The sequence below is a fragment of the Candida tropicalis genome (genome assembly GCF_000006335.3).
Source record: "Candida tropicalis MYA-3404 genomic scaffold supercont3.2, whole genome shotgun sequence".
NCBI lineage: Eukaryota > Fungi > Ascomycota > Pichiomycetes > Serinales > Debaryomycetaceae > Candida > Candida tropicalis.
In genome coordinates, this window is record NW_003020049.1 from 694,331 (window position 1) to 714,129 (window position 19,799).

General features: G+C 32.5%; 6 protein-coding genes across 6 annotated transcripts; all 6 read left to right on the forward strand. All coding sequences in view use genetic code 12, as the record gives it.

Moving 5' to 3' along the window:
* Positions 1-332: 332 nt before the first annotated feature.
* CTRG_01398 (putative acid anhydride hydrolase) lies at positions 333-4,364 on the forward strand (the record flags this gene model as incomplete). The annotated part of the gene is made up of 1 exon (XM_002547046.1): positions 333-4,364. One exon carries the CDS (start codon positions 333-335, stop codon positions 4,362-4,364), a length of 4,032 nt encoding a protein of 1,343 aa, XP_002547092.1.
* Positions 4,365-5,429: 1,065 nt separating this feature from the next.
* On the forward strand, positions 5,430-6,392 carry PRS1 (ribose phosphate diphosphokinase subunit; the record flags this gene model as incomplete). Its single annotated transcript, XM_002547047.1, has 1 exon — positions 5,430-6,392. One exon carries the CDS (start codon positions 5,430-5,432, stop codon positions 6,390-6,392), a length of 963 nt encoding a protein of 320 aa, XP_002547093.1.
* Positions 6,393-6,733: 341 nt separating this feature from the next.
* CTRG_01400 (uncharacterized protein) lies at positions 6,734-8,476 on the forward strand (the record flags this gene model as incomplete). The annotated part of the gene is made up of 1 exon (XM_002547048.1): positions 6,734-8,476. One exon carries the CDS (start codon positions 6,734-6,736, stop codon positions 8,474-8,476), a length of 1,743 nt encoding a protein of 580 aa, XP_002547094.1.
* Positions 8,477-9,281: 805 nt separating this feature from the next.
* CTRG_01401 (uncharacterized protein) lies at positions 9,282-10,580 on the forward strand (the record flags this gene model as incomplete). Its single annotated transcript, XM_002547049.1, has 1 exon — positions 9,282-10,580. One exon carries the CDS (start codon positions 9,282-9,284, stop codon positions 10,578-10,580), a length of 1,299 nt encoding a protein of 432 aa, XP_002547095.1.
* Positions 10,581-11,107: 527 nt separating this feature from the next.
* On the forward strand, positions 11,108-16,276 carry CTRG_01402 (uncharacterized protein; the record flags this gene model as incomplete). The annotated part of the gene is made up of 1 exon (XM_002547050.1): positions 11,108-16,276. The coding sequence occupies one exon, from the start codon at positions 11,108-11,110 to the stop codon at positions 16,274-16,276; it is 5,169 nt and encodes a 1,722-aa protein (XP_002547096.1).
* A 1,944-nt stretch (positions 16,277-18,220) lies between these two features.
* Positions 18,221-19,597, forward strand: OPI1 (transcriptional regulator; the record flags this gene model as incomplete). The annotated part of the gene is made up of 1 exon (XM_002547051.1): positions 18,221-19,597. The coding sequence occupies one exon, from the start codon at positions 18,221-18,223 to the stop codon at positions 19,595-19,597; it is 1,377 nt and encodes a 458-aa protein (XP_002547097.1).
* Positions 19,598-19,799: the final 202 nt, after the last annotated feature.

A 19,799-nucleotide genomic window follows, 5' to 3' on the forward strand; every position in this document is an offset into this window, starting at 1 on the left:
AGTTAATCCATTGCTAATGCTAAGTAATGTAAAAACCTTACATCTGGATTATCTTAAATTATATGTATGAAAATCATGTTTGTTGATATTTTACAATTTTCAATCATCTATCCATATGTTTTGTATTTGCTCCTATAATCTCTAGCCATTTACGACTAAGGCGTTATCTGTGAGAATGAGAGTAATAAAATTTTCAATTTTTTTTTTATTGGTGTAATTGCTATTTCTTTTCTTCTTCTTTCTTTTTATATATATATTAATACAATTGGTCTTCAGTGTCAAACAAAAACATATTGTTTCCGTCTAGATAACTGTGATATTTACTTAACAGAATGGTTAAGAGCCAAAGACCTAGTCGTAGGTCTTCTTCTGTTGATAGAAGAAGATCCAGATCAAGACACAACTCAGTCACTTCAACTAGTTCTTCAGTATTATTAGATGATAACAACTATGAAATGTATTCTGGTGCAGCATCAGAGGTCATACCTTCATCTATTTCGTCATTGCATTATCCACATAGTTTTGGGAATAGAAGAGTTTCTCATATTTCAAGGGAGACATCTCCATTGTTAGGAACTGAAGAAGATGATAATGATGTTCGTTTACACAGAGTCAAGTCTAATGTTTCAAAACATTCTGTCGACTCTCAAGCAAATTTTAACTTTTTCACTCCAGATGAAATTGAAATGGCTCAAGGTGGTTCTACTTTGGAAAATCCTGAAGATCCCGTTGATTATAATACAAATTGGGATTATTCTATTGATAAGTATCTTGATGATGAATACCAGAATGAATTGACAATTCAAGACGATGAAGAGCCATTGTCTGTTGGATTTTATGATCAAGAAGGTGCAAACTCGAGATTTCAATCACCAGAAGCACCAGACTATGGCTCAATGGAATTTGAACGTCGTAACAGACGTGATTCTGAATCTAGTAGTAAGTCGGCTTCTTCTGCAACCGATAGTGTTGCCTCAGAGCAAATCAATGTTGAGTTTTTAAAAGAATTCCCAGCAAAATTGGATTACCAAAGATATTACCTTGCCGAAGAGGATTTGGTTTTGGGTATTGCTGGGTATAAGAATGAATGGTGGAAGAAGTTGTTGTACTATGCCACTTGTATTTTTACATTCGGTCTTGGATATTTAATTTTGAGATGGTTTCCTCGTTATAGAGTTAATTTGATGGGGACAAGATGTGCCTTGGGTACTGCTGATTGGTGTGTCATTGAAAATGAGTTTGGTGAGTTACAGATCATTGACATCCAAAAACAAAGATTTCAAGAGAGATTATCCAGTTTTCTTGTTAGCATCGATGAAGATGGGCGTGATTCGGACAAAGATCCAATTGTTCCATATATTCATTCTTTTGTTTACAGATATATTAAATTTTTCTATAATCCATTGGAAGATATCTTTAAGACGAATTCAAATTGGTATGATGCCCGTTGGTTGAACGTTAAATCTATCAAAGATGGTATTCCACAAGGCCTTCAAGAACAAAGATTAGAAATTTTTGGAGAAAACAAGATTGAAATCAATGAAAAGTCTGTTGCCCAGCTATTGGCTGATGAAGTCTTACACCCATTCTACATTTTCCAAGTATTTTCCATCTTCTTATGGTTAGCTGATGATTATTACTATTATGCTGGATGTATTTTTATTATTTCATTGGTTTCGATCATCAATTCCTTAATTGAAACAAAGTCTACAATGAAGAGATTACAAGAAATATCTAAATTTTCTTGTGAGGTTAGAGTTTGGAGAAATGGGTTTTGGAAACAAATTGATTCCAATGAATTGGTACCTGGTGATGTATTTGAAGTTGATCCATCTTTAAGTGTTCTTCCATGTGACGCATTATTGGTCAATGGTGAATGTGTTGTTAATGAGTCTATGTTAACTGGTGAAAGTGTTCCAGTTAGTAAAGTCCATGCAAGTAAAGAAACTGTCAAATTATTACCAGAAAATTTCATTGACCCAGTTTTATCTAAATCATTCTTATTTAATGGTACTAAGTTACTCAAAATGAAATCTGCAAATGATGAGCCTGTATCAGCCATGGCTGTTAAGACTGGTTTCAATACAACAAAGGGTTCGTTGGTTCGTTCTATGCTTTTCCCCAAACCAACTGGGTTCAAGTTTTATGAGGATTCGTTCAAGTATATTGGGTTCATGACAATCATTGCTGCTATTGGGTTTACTTATTCTACTTATAATTTCATCAAACTTGGCATTGAAAAGAAAGTTATGATTTTGAGAGCTTTGGATATTATCACTATTGTCGTTCCACCAGCTTTGCCAGCTACTTTGACTATTGGTACAACTTTTGCTATTGCAAGATTGAAAAAATTGCAAATATTCTGCATCGCACCAACGAGAGTTAACATTGGAGGAAAGTTGGATGTGCTTTGTTTTGATAAAACAGGAACTTTAACTGAAGATGGATTGGATGTATTAGGTCTTCATTTGGCTAATAATGCTCAAGGCAGAAAAGAAATTGTTTTTGAAGATTTAATTGAAAATATAAAAGACCTCAGAACTGTTCGTAAAAGTGATCATGATACAAATAATGGGAAATTCCTTCTTGGATGTATGGCATCTTGTCATTCATTGAGAAATATTGACAATGAACTTTTGGGCGATCCACTTGATGTAAAGATGTTTGAATTTACTAAATGGGATTATAAGGAAGATGCTAGTACATCACATCCAATCGTCTATAAGCACAATGAAAGTTATGAAATTCTCAAAGAATTTGAATTTTTGGCTCCATTAAGAAGAATGTCTGTGATTACCTCCCAAAACCACAAAAATTTTGTTTTCACTAAAGGTGCTCCAGAAATCATGTTTGACATTTGTCAACAAGAGACATTACCAACCAATTTTGAAGAATTGTTGCAAAAGTATACACATTCGGGTTACAGAGTTATTGCATGTGCATATAAGCAAATATCCAATATCTCCATTGAAAGAGACGAAGCTGAATCTGATTTGACCTTTGGTGGTTTTATAATCTTTGAAAACAAATTAAAGAAGTCGACCAAGAGCACATTAAAGACCTTAAGAAAAGCAGAAATTCGTACTATTATGTGCACTGGTGATAATATTTTGACAGCAATCAGTGTCTCACGTGAATGTGAGTTGATTTCTCCAAGTATTGAGCATATTTACATCCCTGTGTTGGATATTAAAGACGATGAAAGGTATATTGCTTGGCAGGAAGTTAATGATCCTGAAAATAGACTAGATCCTGTTACTATTAGGCCAATTAATATCAGACAAGATAACAACTATAAGTTGGCTATTACTGGTGATATATTCAGATTTTTGTTGACAGAAATTAAAAACACCAATATTATTCATAATATTCTTATGAATTGTGATATTTTTGCTAGAATGTCTCCTGATGAGAAACACGAATTGGTTGAACAATTGCAAAAGATTGACTACACTGTGGGTTTCTGTGGTGATGGTGCTAATGATTGTGGTGCATTGAAGGCTGCTGATGTTGGTATTTCACTTTCTGAGGCTGAAGCTTCTGTTGCCGCTCCTTTCACTTCACGTGTTTTTGAAATTTCTTGTGTTTTAGATGTTATCAAAGAAGGTAGATCCAGTTTGGTTACAAGTTTTTCATGTTTCAAGTACATGTCGTTGTATTCAGCTATTCAATTTGTAACTGTTACCATTCTTTATAAAACGGGCACTAATTTAGGTGATTTCCAGTTTTTATACATTGACTTATTTTTGATCTTGCCATTAGCCATTTTCATGTCTTGGTCTAAACCATACGCAAAACTTGTCGTTAAAAGACCGACTGCAAATTTGGTATCACCTAAAATCCTTATTCCTTTGGTATGTCAAATTATTGTCATTTTGATTTTCCAAGTTATATTATGGTCATGGGTAAGAGAAGAACCTTGGTATATTAAACCAATTCCTGGTGCAGATGATGCTGTTAAATCTTCTGATAATACTGTTTTGTTCTTATTCTCGAATTTCCAGTATATTTTAATTGCTGTGGTATTATCACAAGGACCTCCATATCGTGAATCAATGTTTAAGAATCATCCATTTATTATCAATTTGATCGTTGCTTGTTTGTTATCCGCTTCATTATTCTTCATTGATGGAGATTCCAATATGGGTGATTTGATGCAATTGACAAACTTACATGGTTGGTTCTACTGGTACATTATTATTTTCTCCATCTTGAACCTTGGTGTTATGCTACTTGGAGAAGAACGTTGGTTTCCTAAGATTTCTCAATTGTATAAGAAAGTTTTCCAACGTCTGAAGATTGGTAAGAGTAAGAAGTTGTTCAAGAATTTGAAGAAAGAATTCACTAGACTTGAAAGCGTATGATGTAAATAACATGAGTGGTGAATTGTTGTATATAGAATAGTAAAAACAATAGACATTTTGATTTATTTTTTTTTTTTTATTTTTGAAGTATTGCAAATTTTGTTTCGTTGCCTGATAGAATGTTTTGTTAGAAAGGCATTTCGTGGAAATAAATCTCACGTTTTGATACCACAAATTGCTGATTTTAATAAATATTAATTCTGTAGATGATAGTCAGTTTCTCGTGATAGTCCCACGTCTTCTTCGTTAGTTTTTTAACAGAAAACAGTAATCCCTATCGCATTATAAGATTTATAAGCCTTGGTTTTGTGGTGGTGGTTATTAAGATTTCTAAAGCGCGATTTTAAGACAACCTTTTAATATTCGTAACCAGTGAATAGGACAAACCAATAACGTTGAAATTGACATGCTCTTGGAAATATAACCCTATAATCCATCATATAAAGTACGTGGCTGTGTTAGGATTATCCAATATAGTTTCCCGGAGTTAGGCACACCTTTTAAAATTTTTAGTTTTAAATAGTTGCAAACTTCATTTAAAAAAGAGAAAACTTATATGAGATCTTCCTCCAGCTACAAGTTAGTGATTATTAACAACTTTCTAGATCACATTAACCATCAATGACTAGTTTACAACTAGAGTGTGTTGCTTGAACTTGTCAAATTGCAAGCAGCAATGTAATTTTCCTGCATACAGCACACCGTTGCCATAGCCAATTTAGTTTTAGTATTATTTTAGTTTTTTAGTTTTTTTTTTTTTTGACTCTCACACACATTGTCTGTATTTTCACTGGACAAAGAAAAAAGTAAAATAATAAGAAAAAAAAAATTGAGATGGGTTTTAATTTTCCTTCTTCTCTTTTGTTAGAAGAATGTAAGTTTACCAAATCAAAAAGGATTCTTCCAAGTTTAGTTCAAATCTAGAATTACTCTCCTTAAAAGGATTATCAAGTAGATTCAGGTCATATACAATCAGATTTTTGACACCTCCCCACTTCATATTCAACAGTGTTCTAGTTCTCATCTCGTTTTTTTTCCTACCCCCACATACTTACAATAGCCCACATGTCTACAAATTCAATTAAATTATTAGCAAGTGATGTTCACAGAGGATTAGCTGAACTTGTTGCTAAGAGATTAGGTTTGCGTATTACTCCTAGTGAATTAAAAAGAGACTCCACTGGTGAAGTCCAATATTCTATTGGTGAATCAGTTCGTGATGAAGATATTTTTATTATTTGTCAAATTGGTTCTGGTCTGGTTAATGATCGTGTTATAGAATTAATGATTATGATAAATGCTTGTAAAACTGCAAGTGCGAGAAGAATCACTGTTATCTTACCAAATTTCCCATACGCTAGACAAGATAGAAAAGATAAATCTAGAGCTCCAATTACTGCTAAATTGATGGCTGATATGTTGACCACTGCTGGTTGTGATCATGTTATTACCATGGATTTACATGCTTCTCAAATCCAAGGTTTCTTTGATATCCCAGTAGATAACTTGTATGCTGAGCCAAGTGTTGTCAGATATATTAAAGAAAGTATTCCATATGAACATGCCATGATTATATCACCAGATGCCGGTGGTGCCAAGAGAGCTGCTGGATTGGCTGATAGACTTGATTTAAATTTTGCCTTGATTCATAAAGAAAGAGCTAGAGCTAATGAAGTTTCTCGAATGGTTTTGGTTGGGGATGTAACTGACAAAATCTGTGTTATCGTTGACGATATGGCTGATACTTGTGGTACTTTAGCTAAAGCTGCTGAAGTTTTATTGGATAACAATGCAAAAGAAGTTATTGCTATTGTTACTCATGGTATTTTATCAGGAAATGCTATCAAGAATATTAACAATTCTAAATTGAAAAAAGTTGTTTGTACTAACACTGTTCCATTTGAAGAAAAATTGAAGCTTTGTCCTAAATTAGACACCATTGATGTTTCAGCTGTGTTAGCTGAAGCTATTAGAAGATTACATAACGGTGAGAGTATTTCATATTTGTTTAAGAATGCTCCATTGTAGGGTCATTTTAGTTTATTTGTGTCTTTTTTTTTATTCATATAGGTAATAACGTTTTTCTTTTTTTTTTTATTCTTCCTCTTTACGGTTCGTATATCCTTATTATTTTGTAATTAAAAAGAGTTCGATAGCATGAGGTATACCGTATTGATTAAGTTGATAAATGTCGGCATTTCTCGGCCTAGAGGGAACTCAAAAAAAAATCTATAAAGAGCAAAAATTCAATAAAAAAATAGCCCCTGTCAAAGCACACACGAAAAAAGAGAGAGAGCACTGTCATCTTATTTTGCCATTTGAATATTATTTGAAAAATTCATTCATTCTTGCAACCAATTTAATTTAGTATGATAGGTACAGACTCCTATCACATTATAATTGATCTACAAAACTCAGCAAGGGATACTACGCCTATTGAAATCACAGAAATTAACAACTCAATTATGGGGTTACCGTCACTAGAACCAATCAAGGCAAAACTGATCGGTAATGGAGTAATACGATTATTCAGGGAATTTGAAGATGATGATTCCGATGAGGTGGTGTCTCCAGACATCCAATCAAATCCAGGAGATGATACTATGGTGGCGATAATTGCAGTACCGACATATTTTACAGCAACAGATCTTCTTGGATTCATAGGTGAAAACTACATGTCTAATATTTCCCATATAAGAATATTGAAAAGCGATAAACCAAATAGGTTTTTAGTATTGATCAAATTTAGAGATATTGTGAAAGCAGCAGAATTCCAGTACCATTATAACGGAAAGCCGTTCAATTCAATGGAACCAGAAACTTGTCACGTAGTGTATGTGAAATCTGTACAATTGAAGAATCCTACAAATAATGAAACAGCAGCATCAGAATCAATGATCCCGTTTTTGTTACAAGATCCCTTTACGTCATCGTCGGCTGTGGCAACAGATATTTCATCCAATTCAACAATCGAAAATGTAAATTTGATTGAACTACCTACTTGTCCCGTTTGTTTAGAAAGAATGGATGCGACAGTTACTGGATTACTAACTATTCCCTGTCAACATACATTCCATTGTCAGTGTCTTACGAAATGGAAAGATGACACATGTCCGGTGTGCAGATACTCACATAATATTGCCAATGAAAGAGTACGTCGATCCACCAACCTATTTCAACATTTAAATAGAAGAGAATCTTCTTCAACACCGCCATCTCGACCTCCCACGATGTTGCTTCAGCAATCAGGAGATGAAACTGGGGAAGTTTGTATGGAATGTGACCAGACTGACAATTTATGGATTTGTTTAATATGTGGCAATGTCGGATGCGGTAGGTATGCGCCAGCACAACATTCATTAAAACATTTTATTAATACAGGACATTGCTTTGCCATGGAGATCAACACTAGTAGAGTGTGGGATTATGCGGGCGACAAATACGTTCATCGGTTGGTTACTAATGAAAGTGATGGAAAATTGGTTGAATTGCCCGATAAAGAAGAGAAAGATGGTAATAGTAGTTCCAGAAGTAACACCAATGGAAATTATGATAAAATTGATGAAGTGGGTTTTGAGTATTCGCAATTGTTAATTAGTCAATTGGCAAGTCAAAGAGAGTATTATGAATCTTTGATGAATGAACAAAGAGCACCAAAATCTCGACGTGGATCTAGTATTGTTAGAACTACAAGTAACAGCAATAGCAATCAAGAAGCATTAACTGAATTAGAAATCAAAGTTGAAGATTTAACTTCCAAATTAACCGATTTTACTGTTAATCTAATCCCGTCTTTAAAAGAAAAGATTCAGGCAAAAGACGAGAAATTGAATAAAGTCATGCGTGAATTAAATATTGCTACCTCGCTTAATGATGCATTATCTAAGAAAATTGAACATTTGAGTAAAGTTACTGAAGATCATAAGAAAACTATTGATGCACTAACAGATGAAAATAAGGGTTTAAATGAACAAGTTACCGATTTGATGTTTTTCTTGGATAGTCAAGAAAAGTTCAAAAATGAATCTCAAGAAGTCAAGGACGGAACTATCGTTATTCAACAACCGACATCATCACTGACATCTAGGAAAAATCGAAGAAAAAGAAAATAGATTGTGGATTGGGTTTCCTTCTCTGTTATTTTTTTATTTGAGTTATGTTGGTTTTCAGTATCTGGTAACTGATCATTTATTGATATTATTCAGGGATTGTGGCAAGAATGTAATGACAGAATCAGAAGAAGATGCAGAAGAAAAGCACGAGAGAGGGGTTTTGATCATTGATTTTTCATAATTTATAATGTATGAACATTGCATTTGAATGAATACATGTGTGTATATCGAATAGAAAATGATATGTTGACCCATGCAAGTTTAGTCAAATTCAGGTAACTCTAGTTTCCTTAAGAGATTTTGTATTTTGTTTCTTTTCAGCATAACAAGAATTAAAGATAGTAGATATAGATTTGTTAATACTGGAACCAAAACAAATTATGATATTTTTTGCATATTGATGTGGCAAAATAAAATGCAACTTCTTCATTCATTCATTTTGATTAATATTATAATTATTATTCTGATATGCCGATTCTTTTTTTTTGTTTTTAAAAAAATATTACAGTTGAGTTCTGGTAATAAAAAGATTCTATATTATTTGGGTTTAATCAAGTACACTATAATGTATCTAAATGTCAAGTTTATATTACATGAAATGTATATAATGAGGGAGATTTTTATTTAATCTGGGTTTTTCTTTTTCTTACAAAAAAAAAAAAATTGGATTCTTTTTCTTACTAACTATTAACCATTATCTATTATCTATATATATATTTTAAAAATTGGTGATATAAGTCATTTTATCAGACTTTTATACTTTTAATTTTAAATTTTTGTAATTGTAATAATTCTCGATTTATCAATGAATGGTTCAAATCATCATATTCAAAGCAGTAGTTTACCTAGATTACCTTCATTTCAACAATTGAATGAAACCATCCGAAACCCTGAAATAGCGCAGGTTCCACCGCTGCAACAATCACAATCTCAATCACAACAGAATCTTCAAAACCATCAACTATCAAATCACAGATTTCAATACACCAATAATGATTATAAAACCTTAATGCAATATAACAATCCAAATTATACACAAAATGGCGTTAATAATACCAATTCAACCAATAATATAAGTATGGAATATTCTTATGGGCCATCATTACATGGCCGTCATGAAAGTTATCCTAACCAATATACGTATCCTAATCCAGATGTATTGAAACAACCATTAACTAATCGAAATTCCCTGACTTATATGGATAGGAATAAAGCATATTCTTATGGACACGAATTTGCCAACCAATTGAATAATGGGAAAATTGGCAATACCATAGGAGAGTATAAATTTGTTAACGATTTAATTCAATTCTTGATGAGATTTGAAATCAAGTGTAATGAATTGAAGCGTTGTGGTCCTAATGGTGCTTCTGAATTGAATGATATTGGTGTCAACAATGAAGTTAGTAATTTAACGGAGAACTTCATGTCGGCATTACCTGTTGAAGATTTGGATGAGGCGTTGAGTAATATTAAGAGAATTGCTCAGATTTTTGAAACTATTAAAGTTCATAATGAACATACTAAAACAAATGGATTAAAGAGAAGCGGGTTATTTGTTTATGAAAATGGGATTAAAAAGCAACACATTGAGAAGAAGAAACATATTCGCAAAAGACAATCAAAAAATGGAAACATTAATGGGTCATTGATTGCAGGTGGGGAACTTGTCCCTATGGATGTGCATATCAGTCAAAATGGTTCAACTACCAGTACCACCAATGGCAATGGTACTCATACAAATAAGAATGGCAATAGCAATAACAATAGCAATAGCAATAGCAATAGCAATAGCAATAGCAATGGCAATGGAATTGATCATCATGAAATTGCTTCTGGAGAGCATAATGTCAGTATGAAGCGATTTTCGTCTACTGGTGAATTGAACCCACAGATGACATTGAAACCTGAGATTACTTGTCAGCATTGCTGTTCACAAGAAACACCAGAATGGAGACGTGGTCCAGAAGGAAGTCGAACATTGTGTAATGCCTGTGGATTGTTTTATTCCAAGTTGATTAAAAAATACGGATTACGAGAAGCAGATAAAGTTATGTTGCAACGCAAACAAACTGGTACTGTTAATGACAGAAGAATTTTTTAACTAGGCAAAATGAGAGGGCGAGAAGGAGAAATTGCTCATTAATAACAAGAAGCTTCTAGTTAGGTTTCAAAAATGTTGATTGATTGATTTTTTGTTTTGTTAAGGGTTAGTTTATATAATATATAGTTTGTTTTTATTTGTTTTACCTTTGTTGTATCTTTTTAATTTGTTTGTTTAGGTTTACAGTTGAAATAAAAAAAATGGAAAATTTGATTACGGTTGTCAAAAGAAATCAAACAAAATGAAAAATCGAAAATGTTGCAGCCAAAAAAAGCTAAAAGAAGAATCTCCGATAAATAAAAAAAATACTGGATCAATTATATGCAGTTCCGTATTTTTTTTCCTTCTCAAAAAAAAAAAAAAAAAAAAAAAAAAAAAACTTGGTTGTCTCATCGCAATTAGAGGGAACAAAATTTTCTCTTCCCACAGTATAATCATTTTTGTTTTTTTTTTACAACCATCACTATTTTGTTTTTACAACACCGATTGGTATTTCATCACCACATAAATCATTATCACTATAGACTATGTCTGATTCATCCAAATCAGTACTAAGTAATAAAGAATTTGCATTTCCAAGAGGTGGTTCGAAGCCATTAAGTGCTTTGGAAGTCAAAGAGATTTCCAATGAAGCCATCAAGGATGTATTATTTGAACAAGCTGAAACAAATAAAAGATCTGGTTCAAGTAAATCAGAACAACCAAAAAAGAAACAAAGAAAACAATCTTCTAAGAAAAAATCTACTAAAGGTGATCAAGATGTTGATGATGCCGATGATAAAAAATCTGTTTCTATTGAAAATTTCAATTTTAAGAATATTGGTCATGGAACTTTGATATTGGGACAGATCAAAGCCATTAATAAACTTGATATTACTTTAGCATTGGGTGATAACTTGGTGGGATATATTCCAATTACTTCTATTAGTGCCCAAATCACCAAACTACTTGAAGAATTTGACCATGAATCATCTGAAGAAGAAGACGAGGAAGAAGAAAAAGAAGAAGATGATGATGGAGAAACTGTCGCTACAGTCAAGTTCAAGACTGAAAAGGAATTCCCAGAATTAAGTTCAATTTTCAAAATCGGATCTTGGTTAAAAGCGAAAGTATCCAGTTCTAATGAAGACATCAAAACTAAAAAGAGAATACAATTGACTGTTGAACCAGAATTTGTTAATGAAAGCTTGGAAACTGATGATTTGATTATCAATAATATTTTACAATGTTCTGTTAAATCAGTTGAAGATCATGGTATTATTTTGGATACTGGTAAATCAGAATACTCTGGATTTATAAGCAACAAAGAATTGAGCAATGCTAATTTGGAAGTTGATTCAATCAAGCCAGGCTTAGTTATCTTGTGTGCCATTTCATCCAAAGTTTCTGGAAGAACAATCAATTTGAAACCAACCAGTAGTGTATCTATTAAAAAAGGTGCTGTTACTACAATTTCATCAATCGACTCTATTCAAGCTGGTGTTGTCGTTGATGCATTGATTAATGAAATTACTGATAACGGGTTAATTACCAAAGTCTATGGTTTGGTTGATGGTACAATCGCATTATCTCAAATTCACAACTTTGATATTAAAGATTTAAAACATAAATACGCCATTGGTACCAATGTTAAGGCTAGAGTTTTGGCTGTTCTATCAAAGAATGGAACCAAAAAATTGATCTTGTCGATATTACCACATGTCTTACAATTGGGTAACCATTCTGCTGAAGAAAAGGCTCTAGAAGCATTCCCAGTGGGTCATGTATTTGATAAAGTAAAAGTTATTGGTAATGATACCAATTACTTGTATGTTGAATTTGGTTCATCAACTATGATTGGTCAAGTGCACAATTCTAAAATTGATGATGATAAAACATTACTAGATTATACTGTTGGATCAACACACAAATCAAGAGTTGTTGGTTTCAATGCAGTCGACAACTTGCTCATTTTGACATTTGAATCTAAGATTATCGAAGCCAAATATTTGAAAGCACAAGATATTCCTATTGGCACATTACTCTCCAATGTTGAAATTTTGAAAGTTTTGGAAGGTGGTGCCGGTATCAATGTTAAAGTTTTTGATGACTTTAAAGGATTTGTTCCAAGCAACCAAATGTCTGACATCAAGCTTGTTTATCCAGAAAGAAAATTTAGAGTTGGTTCCAAAGTCAAGGGTAGATTATTGGACATCAAGGGTAAACGTATATATATCACTTTGAGAAAGTCTTTGGTAAATTTGGAAGATGATGAAATTTTGTCTCGTTTTGATCAAGCTGAAATTGGATTCAAAACCAATGCCATTGTTGAAAAGTTTGTTCCTAATGGTTGTATTGTTAAATTCTTTGGCAATTTGAGAGCTTTCTTGCCAAAAACTGAAATTTCTGAAACTTTTGTTGATAATGCTAGTAACTATTTGAAATTAGGACAAATTGTTAAAGTCAGAGTTTTGGACATCAACAAAGATGAAGAAAGACTAATTGTTACTTTGAAACAATCAAGTGAACTTTCTAATGCACAAAAGAATGAAATTAGTAAATTAGAATCCGGTAAATCAGTTGTTAACGCTGTCATCGTCGAAAAGACTAAGGATTCCATTTTAGTTGAATTGGAAGAATCAAACTTGAGAGGTGTTGTTGCTGACGGTCAACTATCTGATGGTAATTACGAACAAAACAGATCTCTTGCCAAGAAATTGAAGGTCGGCGAAAAGTTAGAAGTATTAATTTTAGACAAAGACTTGAAAGCAAGAACCGTTATTGCAACTGCTAAACCATCTTTAATTGAAGCTGCTAAAGGTAAAAGTTTCCCAACTGATTTCAATGATATTCAAATCAATAAAGTTGTAAAAGGTTATATCAAATCTGTCACCAACTTGGGTTTATTTGTCACTTTTACTGGTAGATTAACCGGTTTGGTTTTGGCTAAATATGTTACCAAGAATGGCAAGGAAGATTTGACCAAGAAATTTTACAAATACCAATCTGTTACTTGTCGTGTCATTAGTATTGATCAAGAAAATGAAAGATTCTTGTTAACTTTGGGATCAGGTGGTGCCAACGGTAATGAAGATGAAGAGTTGGTCAATCCAGTCGATAAGTCAAAGAAGATTGTAGCTGATTACACTCCAGGTGTTTCTACCAAAGCTTTAATCAAAGCCATCAAGGGTACTCAATTGAATGTCCAATTAGCTGATAATCTTCAAGGTAGAGTTGACATCACTCAATGTTTCAATTCCATCAAGGATATCAAGAATGAACAACAGCCACTAGCTGCTAATTTCAATAAAGGTGACTTGCTTGATGTTAAAGTTATTGGTACTCATGATGCCAAAAATCACACCTTTTTGCCAATCACTCATCGTAAATCTAATAGAACCACTATTTTGGAATTATCATTGAACGATCATAAAGTTAATAACAAGCCCTTGAGTGAATTGAAACTCGAGGATGTTAAAGTTGGAGATAAATTATTAGGTTTCGTCAATAATATTGCTAAAGGTTTAGTTTGGGTTTCTATTTCTCCATCTCTTAAAGGTAGAGTTTCCTTCCTTGATTTGACTAATGATGGATCTATTTTCCAAGACATTGACAATAAATTACCAATTGGAAGCGCTATCAAAGTCACTGTTAAACAAGTTGATTTGGAACACAAGACATTATCATTAACAACTAGAGACAAATTTGTTGAAAAATTTGACGATGTTGTCAAGGGAGAAACATATCCTGCTAGAGTTCTTAAGATCAAACCAAACCATGTTTTAGTGGAATTGGGTCCTGATGTTATTGCTTCATCATTTATTACTGATGCTTTGGAAAATTATTCTGATAAATTAGATCATGTTTATGAACAAAACGATTATGTTTCCGCTAGAGTATTGGATATTGATGAAGATAACAAACGTATTTCTGTTTCTTTAAGAGATGACGCAGAGGCTGCAGATAAAGTTATTAACTCTGTTTCTGATTTGGAACGTGGTCATGTTATCAAAGGTTTTATTAAGAATATTGCTAATAATGGTGTTTACGTTTCCTTGGGTAGATCAATTCATGCTTTGGTTAGAGTTTCTGATTTATCTGATTCCTATTTGAAAGACTGGAAGAAATTCTTCAAACCAAACCAAATGGTTATTGGTAAAATTGTTAATTGTAAAGAAGAAGGTAGAGTTTTGATGACTTTGAAAGAAAGTGAAGTTAATGGTGAATTGAAATTAATGAAAAGTTTTGATGATTTATCTGTTGGCGATATTTTCGAAGGTACTGTTACTTCGACCACTGATTTCGGTGTGTTTGTTAAATTGGATGGTACTGTTAATGTCAGTGGGTTATGTCATCATTCAGAAATTTCAGAAAACGATGTTGAAAATGTTAAAATGTTATTTGGAGATGGTGATAGAGTTAAAGTCAAGATCTTGAAGATTGATTCAGAAAAGAAGCAATTGTCATTGGGTATGAAAGCATCTTATTTTGCCGAAGATGGCGACAACCATGGTGTTGACCAAGAAGAATCCGATGACGACGACGACCAAGAAGAAGAGCAAGACATTGAAATGGAAGATGCAGAAGATAAAGAAGATTCTGAAGACGAAGAAGATGATATTATGGATGTTGACCAAGAAGAATCTGACAACGAAGATGAATCTGATGCAGAAGATGACGACGAAGAAGAATCTGATAACAAGTCTTTGTCTACTGGTTTATCAACCAATGGGTTTGATTGGACTGCATCTATTTTAGATCAAGCTGAAAATGATGATGATTCATCAGACGATGATGATGACGAAGCCGACTTTGGTGGTAAATCTAAGAAGAAAGCCAACAAAAAGAAGAAATCACAAGTTACAGTTGAAGATAAGACTGGTGATTTGAATACCAGAGCCCCACAATCTGTTAGTGATTTTGAAAGATTATTGATTGGAAATCCAAACTCTTCTATTTTATGGATGAACTACATGTCATTCCAATTACAATTGAGTGAAATTGAAAAAGCCCGTGAAATTGGTCAAAGAGCTTTGAAAACTATTAACTATCGTGAAGAACAAGAGAAATTAAACATCTGGATTGCCATGTTGAATTTAGAAAATACATTTGGTACAGATGAAACATTGGAGGACGTTTTCAAGAAGGCTGTTCAATATATGGATGCATTTGTTATTCATCAAAAATTGGTTAATATTTATATCATTTCTGAGAAATTCGATCAAGCCATTGAATTATTTAAAGTAATGACAAAGAAATTTGGTAAGAACATTAGTACATGGGTTATGTATGGATCTTTCTTGTTGGATCAAAAATTGAATGATGAAGTCCATGAAGTTTTAAGCAAAGCCTTGAGTATATTACCAAAGAGAGATCATATTGAATTAGTCAAGAAATTTGCCCAATTGGAATTCCAAAAGGGAGATCCAGAACAAGGTAGATCATTATTTGAAGGTTTAATTGCTGATGCACCAAAGAGAATTGATTTGTGGAATATTTACATTGATCAAGAAATCAAACAAGATAAAGAAGAAGATGAAAGTAGTAAAGGTAAAGTTGAAGAATTGTTTGAAAGAGTGTTAACTAAAAAAATTACTAGAAAACAAGCCAAATTCTTCTTTAATAAATGGTTGAATTTTGAAGAAGACAAAGAAGATGAAAGCATGATTGCTAGAGTCAAGGCTAAAGCAGCCGAATATGTTCAAAACAATAGTTAATGAACATGTTTATAGAAACAATAGGAAAAGAATAATTATTCTTTTCATCTGTGTATATTAGATTATGTCGAATTAAAAAGAGAAAAAAAAAACAATAAATAAATAGGACAATTGTAATTAGAAATAAGTAGCATTTATATCTGTACGGGTATAGTGTTCTTCACGTGCATCTACAAACAAAGCGAGATCTTGATAATTTTTTCACATGCAATTTTTGATTTCTGTTTTTCTTTCAACTTTAATAACCAAACTATTCATTGTACATGATACACATAATACAAAGACAAAAGCAAGATTCATAATTCCAGATCCAACTAGAATTATACAAAGAAGAGGATATTCGATTAAAAAGAAAAAAACATAATAAAAAAGAGTAAAAAATGATCGGAGAATAATGTCAATTTAATTGTTCTCCACAGCCATCACACCCAACTCACCCCACTCTAAGTATGATTCAGCCTTTATTTGGAGGGGAATACTAAAGAAAGCATTGACTAAGTGGTGGAGGAGGGGGAGGACGATGATTACAATAAAAAAGTGTAAGGGTTGAATCAAATAAAGAATAAGGGGGAGAGAGAGAGAGAGAGATTAAAGGATCTTTGTATTAATTGTTAGATGTAGATATGAACTAGATTAAGAATTCAAACAAACGTATGTAATATCTAATTTCAGTTCATTTAATCATATGGTATAATAAAATAATTATACCAATGGTTTTAAGTCAACTTCGGCAATTCATATAAATGGTTCGATCACATTCTTTAAATCTCGTGGGTATTTTGCGAGAAAATTGATCTACGATTGAAATAAAAGCTTATGATTTGTTTCTAAATGATTCGTAAATGTAATCAAAGGGTAGATGTGTGTTTGAATATTGAAATAAATAAAAAAGAAAAAAAATAGGGATAATTCAGTGGTTGCTAAACAAACAAACGTTTGTATACAATTAACGCAACAATAAAATAGTTGCGAAATGAAACTGACGATTGAATTTGATTTTAAACATTTTTTTTTTTTTGTTGAGTGAATTTCATCTGTATGATATCATAATATATTATAAGTTTAACTAACCAACTAAAGTATAGATACTTCTATTTTTCTTATCATGATTATAATTATCAGGTAGTTTGGCAGTGGTTGATATTTTAAGATAGTCACGTGTAGCTTTGCCTGTTTGGATGGAGGGGTTCTTAGTAATATCGCACCCAACAACATTAATCGTTTAAACCAACACATGTTTGGTTTATGTCACGCATCAAAATGTGAGCTAATCTATACGTCCACACGGCATAGTCAACCAAAAGAAATCATCAACCTATAGACCAGTGATATAAAAATCACATGCACTGGGATTTCCATAATTTTTTCTCTTTTCTTTTCTTTTGTCTGTGTGTGTGTCAGTGTAAATATAAGTGCAAGTGTGTGTAACCACCTATCCAGCATAAAAGGCTAACTTACAGTGTGTGTGTGCATTGCACCCGCACACCAATAAATACATTTTCAGATGAAAAAAATATTAAAACTGGGAAAAGTACACGCCTCCAGTAATAAAAACCAAAAAAAAATAAAAATGAATTATCACAGTCTTTTCTTAATTTCACACTACAGTAACAATATAAATATAAATATATAAGAGATACAGATATACAATCATTAATTTGTTGATGTTTTTTTTATATATATAAATTATAGTTCTACTAAATAATTGATCCTTCTTTTTTTTTTTCCTTTACATTTGTATCTTCAAGAAGTAGATTTCTACTACATTCAATATTTCATATATTACTACAACTTATCTTGTTAATAATCTCCCACTATTAACTTCGTCCCCCCAGAGGAAAATTTAACCCACACTAAAATTATTTTCACAGGGAAATTTTTTTTTTTTAAGTTCTAAGAATTTGAATTTTTTTTATATATATTTTATTTTTGAGTGCACAAGTTATGGCAACTACAATGTCAAACCATCAACAACAAGACCAACAACTTCCTCCTCCTCCTTACTCAAAAAGAGATGGTAATCCTATAAAACCAACAGACGTCTCACATCTCATTCATCCTGATCTGCCTCCTCCTCCTCCTCTTAATCAAGCATCACAACAAAATGAACAGGATTTGGTTACTGCAGCTCAAGCCTTAACCCTGTTGACAAAGAACGCGACCCCTCCTTCTGACACTGATACAATAGTAACAGACCCACAATCCCCACTTTCTATTCATTCACATTCTATTCCACAGTCTCCCAATGGAATCACAGCAACAACAACAACAACGGTAACAAATCAAATGGGGGCTGTTCAGCAACTAGATCACATTCCTGGTGCCCAACAAAGACATCCATTTGTTTCTACTGTTTCAATGGTTGCTAAACATCCAATTGTTTTAAATGCTGTCAAATATTATGAAAACTCAAAGAGAAACTATCCATCATTTAACTATGCTGCTGGTATAGTTGAATCGGCTGCTATTCCTGTTGTCAATAATATAGAAGCTAAATTAAACACCAGATATCAAACAAGACAAGCTTCTGTTGTTTCATCTTCAAATGATATCACCCCAACCAATTCATTAGCTGGAGATTATAAAATTCAATCAAATCTGCAGAAAAAGAGACGATTCAGTAATTCTAGTCAGTCAACAACTTATTCATCTATCGATACCAAAAAAAGATTACAGTTTTGTATAAATATCCTTAAACTAGCTAATGCTAATATTAGCTCAAAAGTGGATTTCTTGCGTCAAAAAATTAATGAAACAGAAATTGCCGTTAAAGAAGAAAGAGAAAAATTGAATGCTCAAAAATCAAATGAAGTTGATACTACTCAAAAGGCCAAAACTGAAATTGTTGGTACTGTTAAAAAAATCATTCATTTAATTTCAAATTTCCGTCCGTCTTCATTAGGTGATACTAGTAATAATTCATTAACTCCAGTCTCTTCAAATAATAGTTCACAAACAACACACAGTGCCACAGCAAATGCTAATAATCAAGATTTGGAATTGAAGAACGCTATTCGTGATATAATCTTACATTTGCCTCAATCTTTACAACAACAGAATCAACAATCTGCAGCAGGAACTGCAAGTTCACAAGATGATGTTATTTTCAAATTTGCTAAAGAATCCTTGGTTATGATTAGTAGGTTAACACAAATTTTCACAGAAAAATTAGATCAAGTAGAAACTTGGGTAAATGGAGAAGAAGGTGAACGGCCGAAGGAACAAGAGCAAACAAAATTGGAACAAAAACTAAAAGATGATGAAGAAGAAGAACATTTGGCTGCTGAAACTAAACGTATGAAGATTGATGAAAGTAGATGAGAGAAATTTAATTAAACATTTAGAATATTAGGGGGGTGTTTTCTTTTAGCATGGATAATCGGAAGTTATTTTAGTTTTATTCTTTTGTATCTATTATTTGAATGTATATTTATTTATGATATTTTTGGTTTTATATCAAAATCTATGCTGTTTTCATCTGTAAATATAAGGCATGACCAATAATCACGTGCTTCCTTATCGT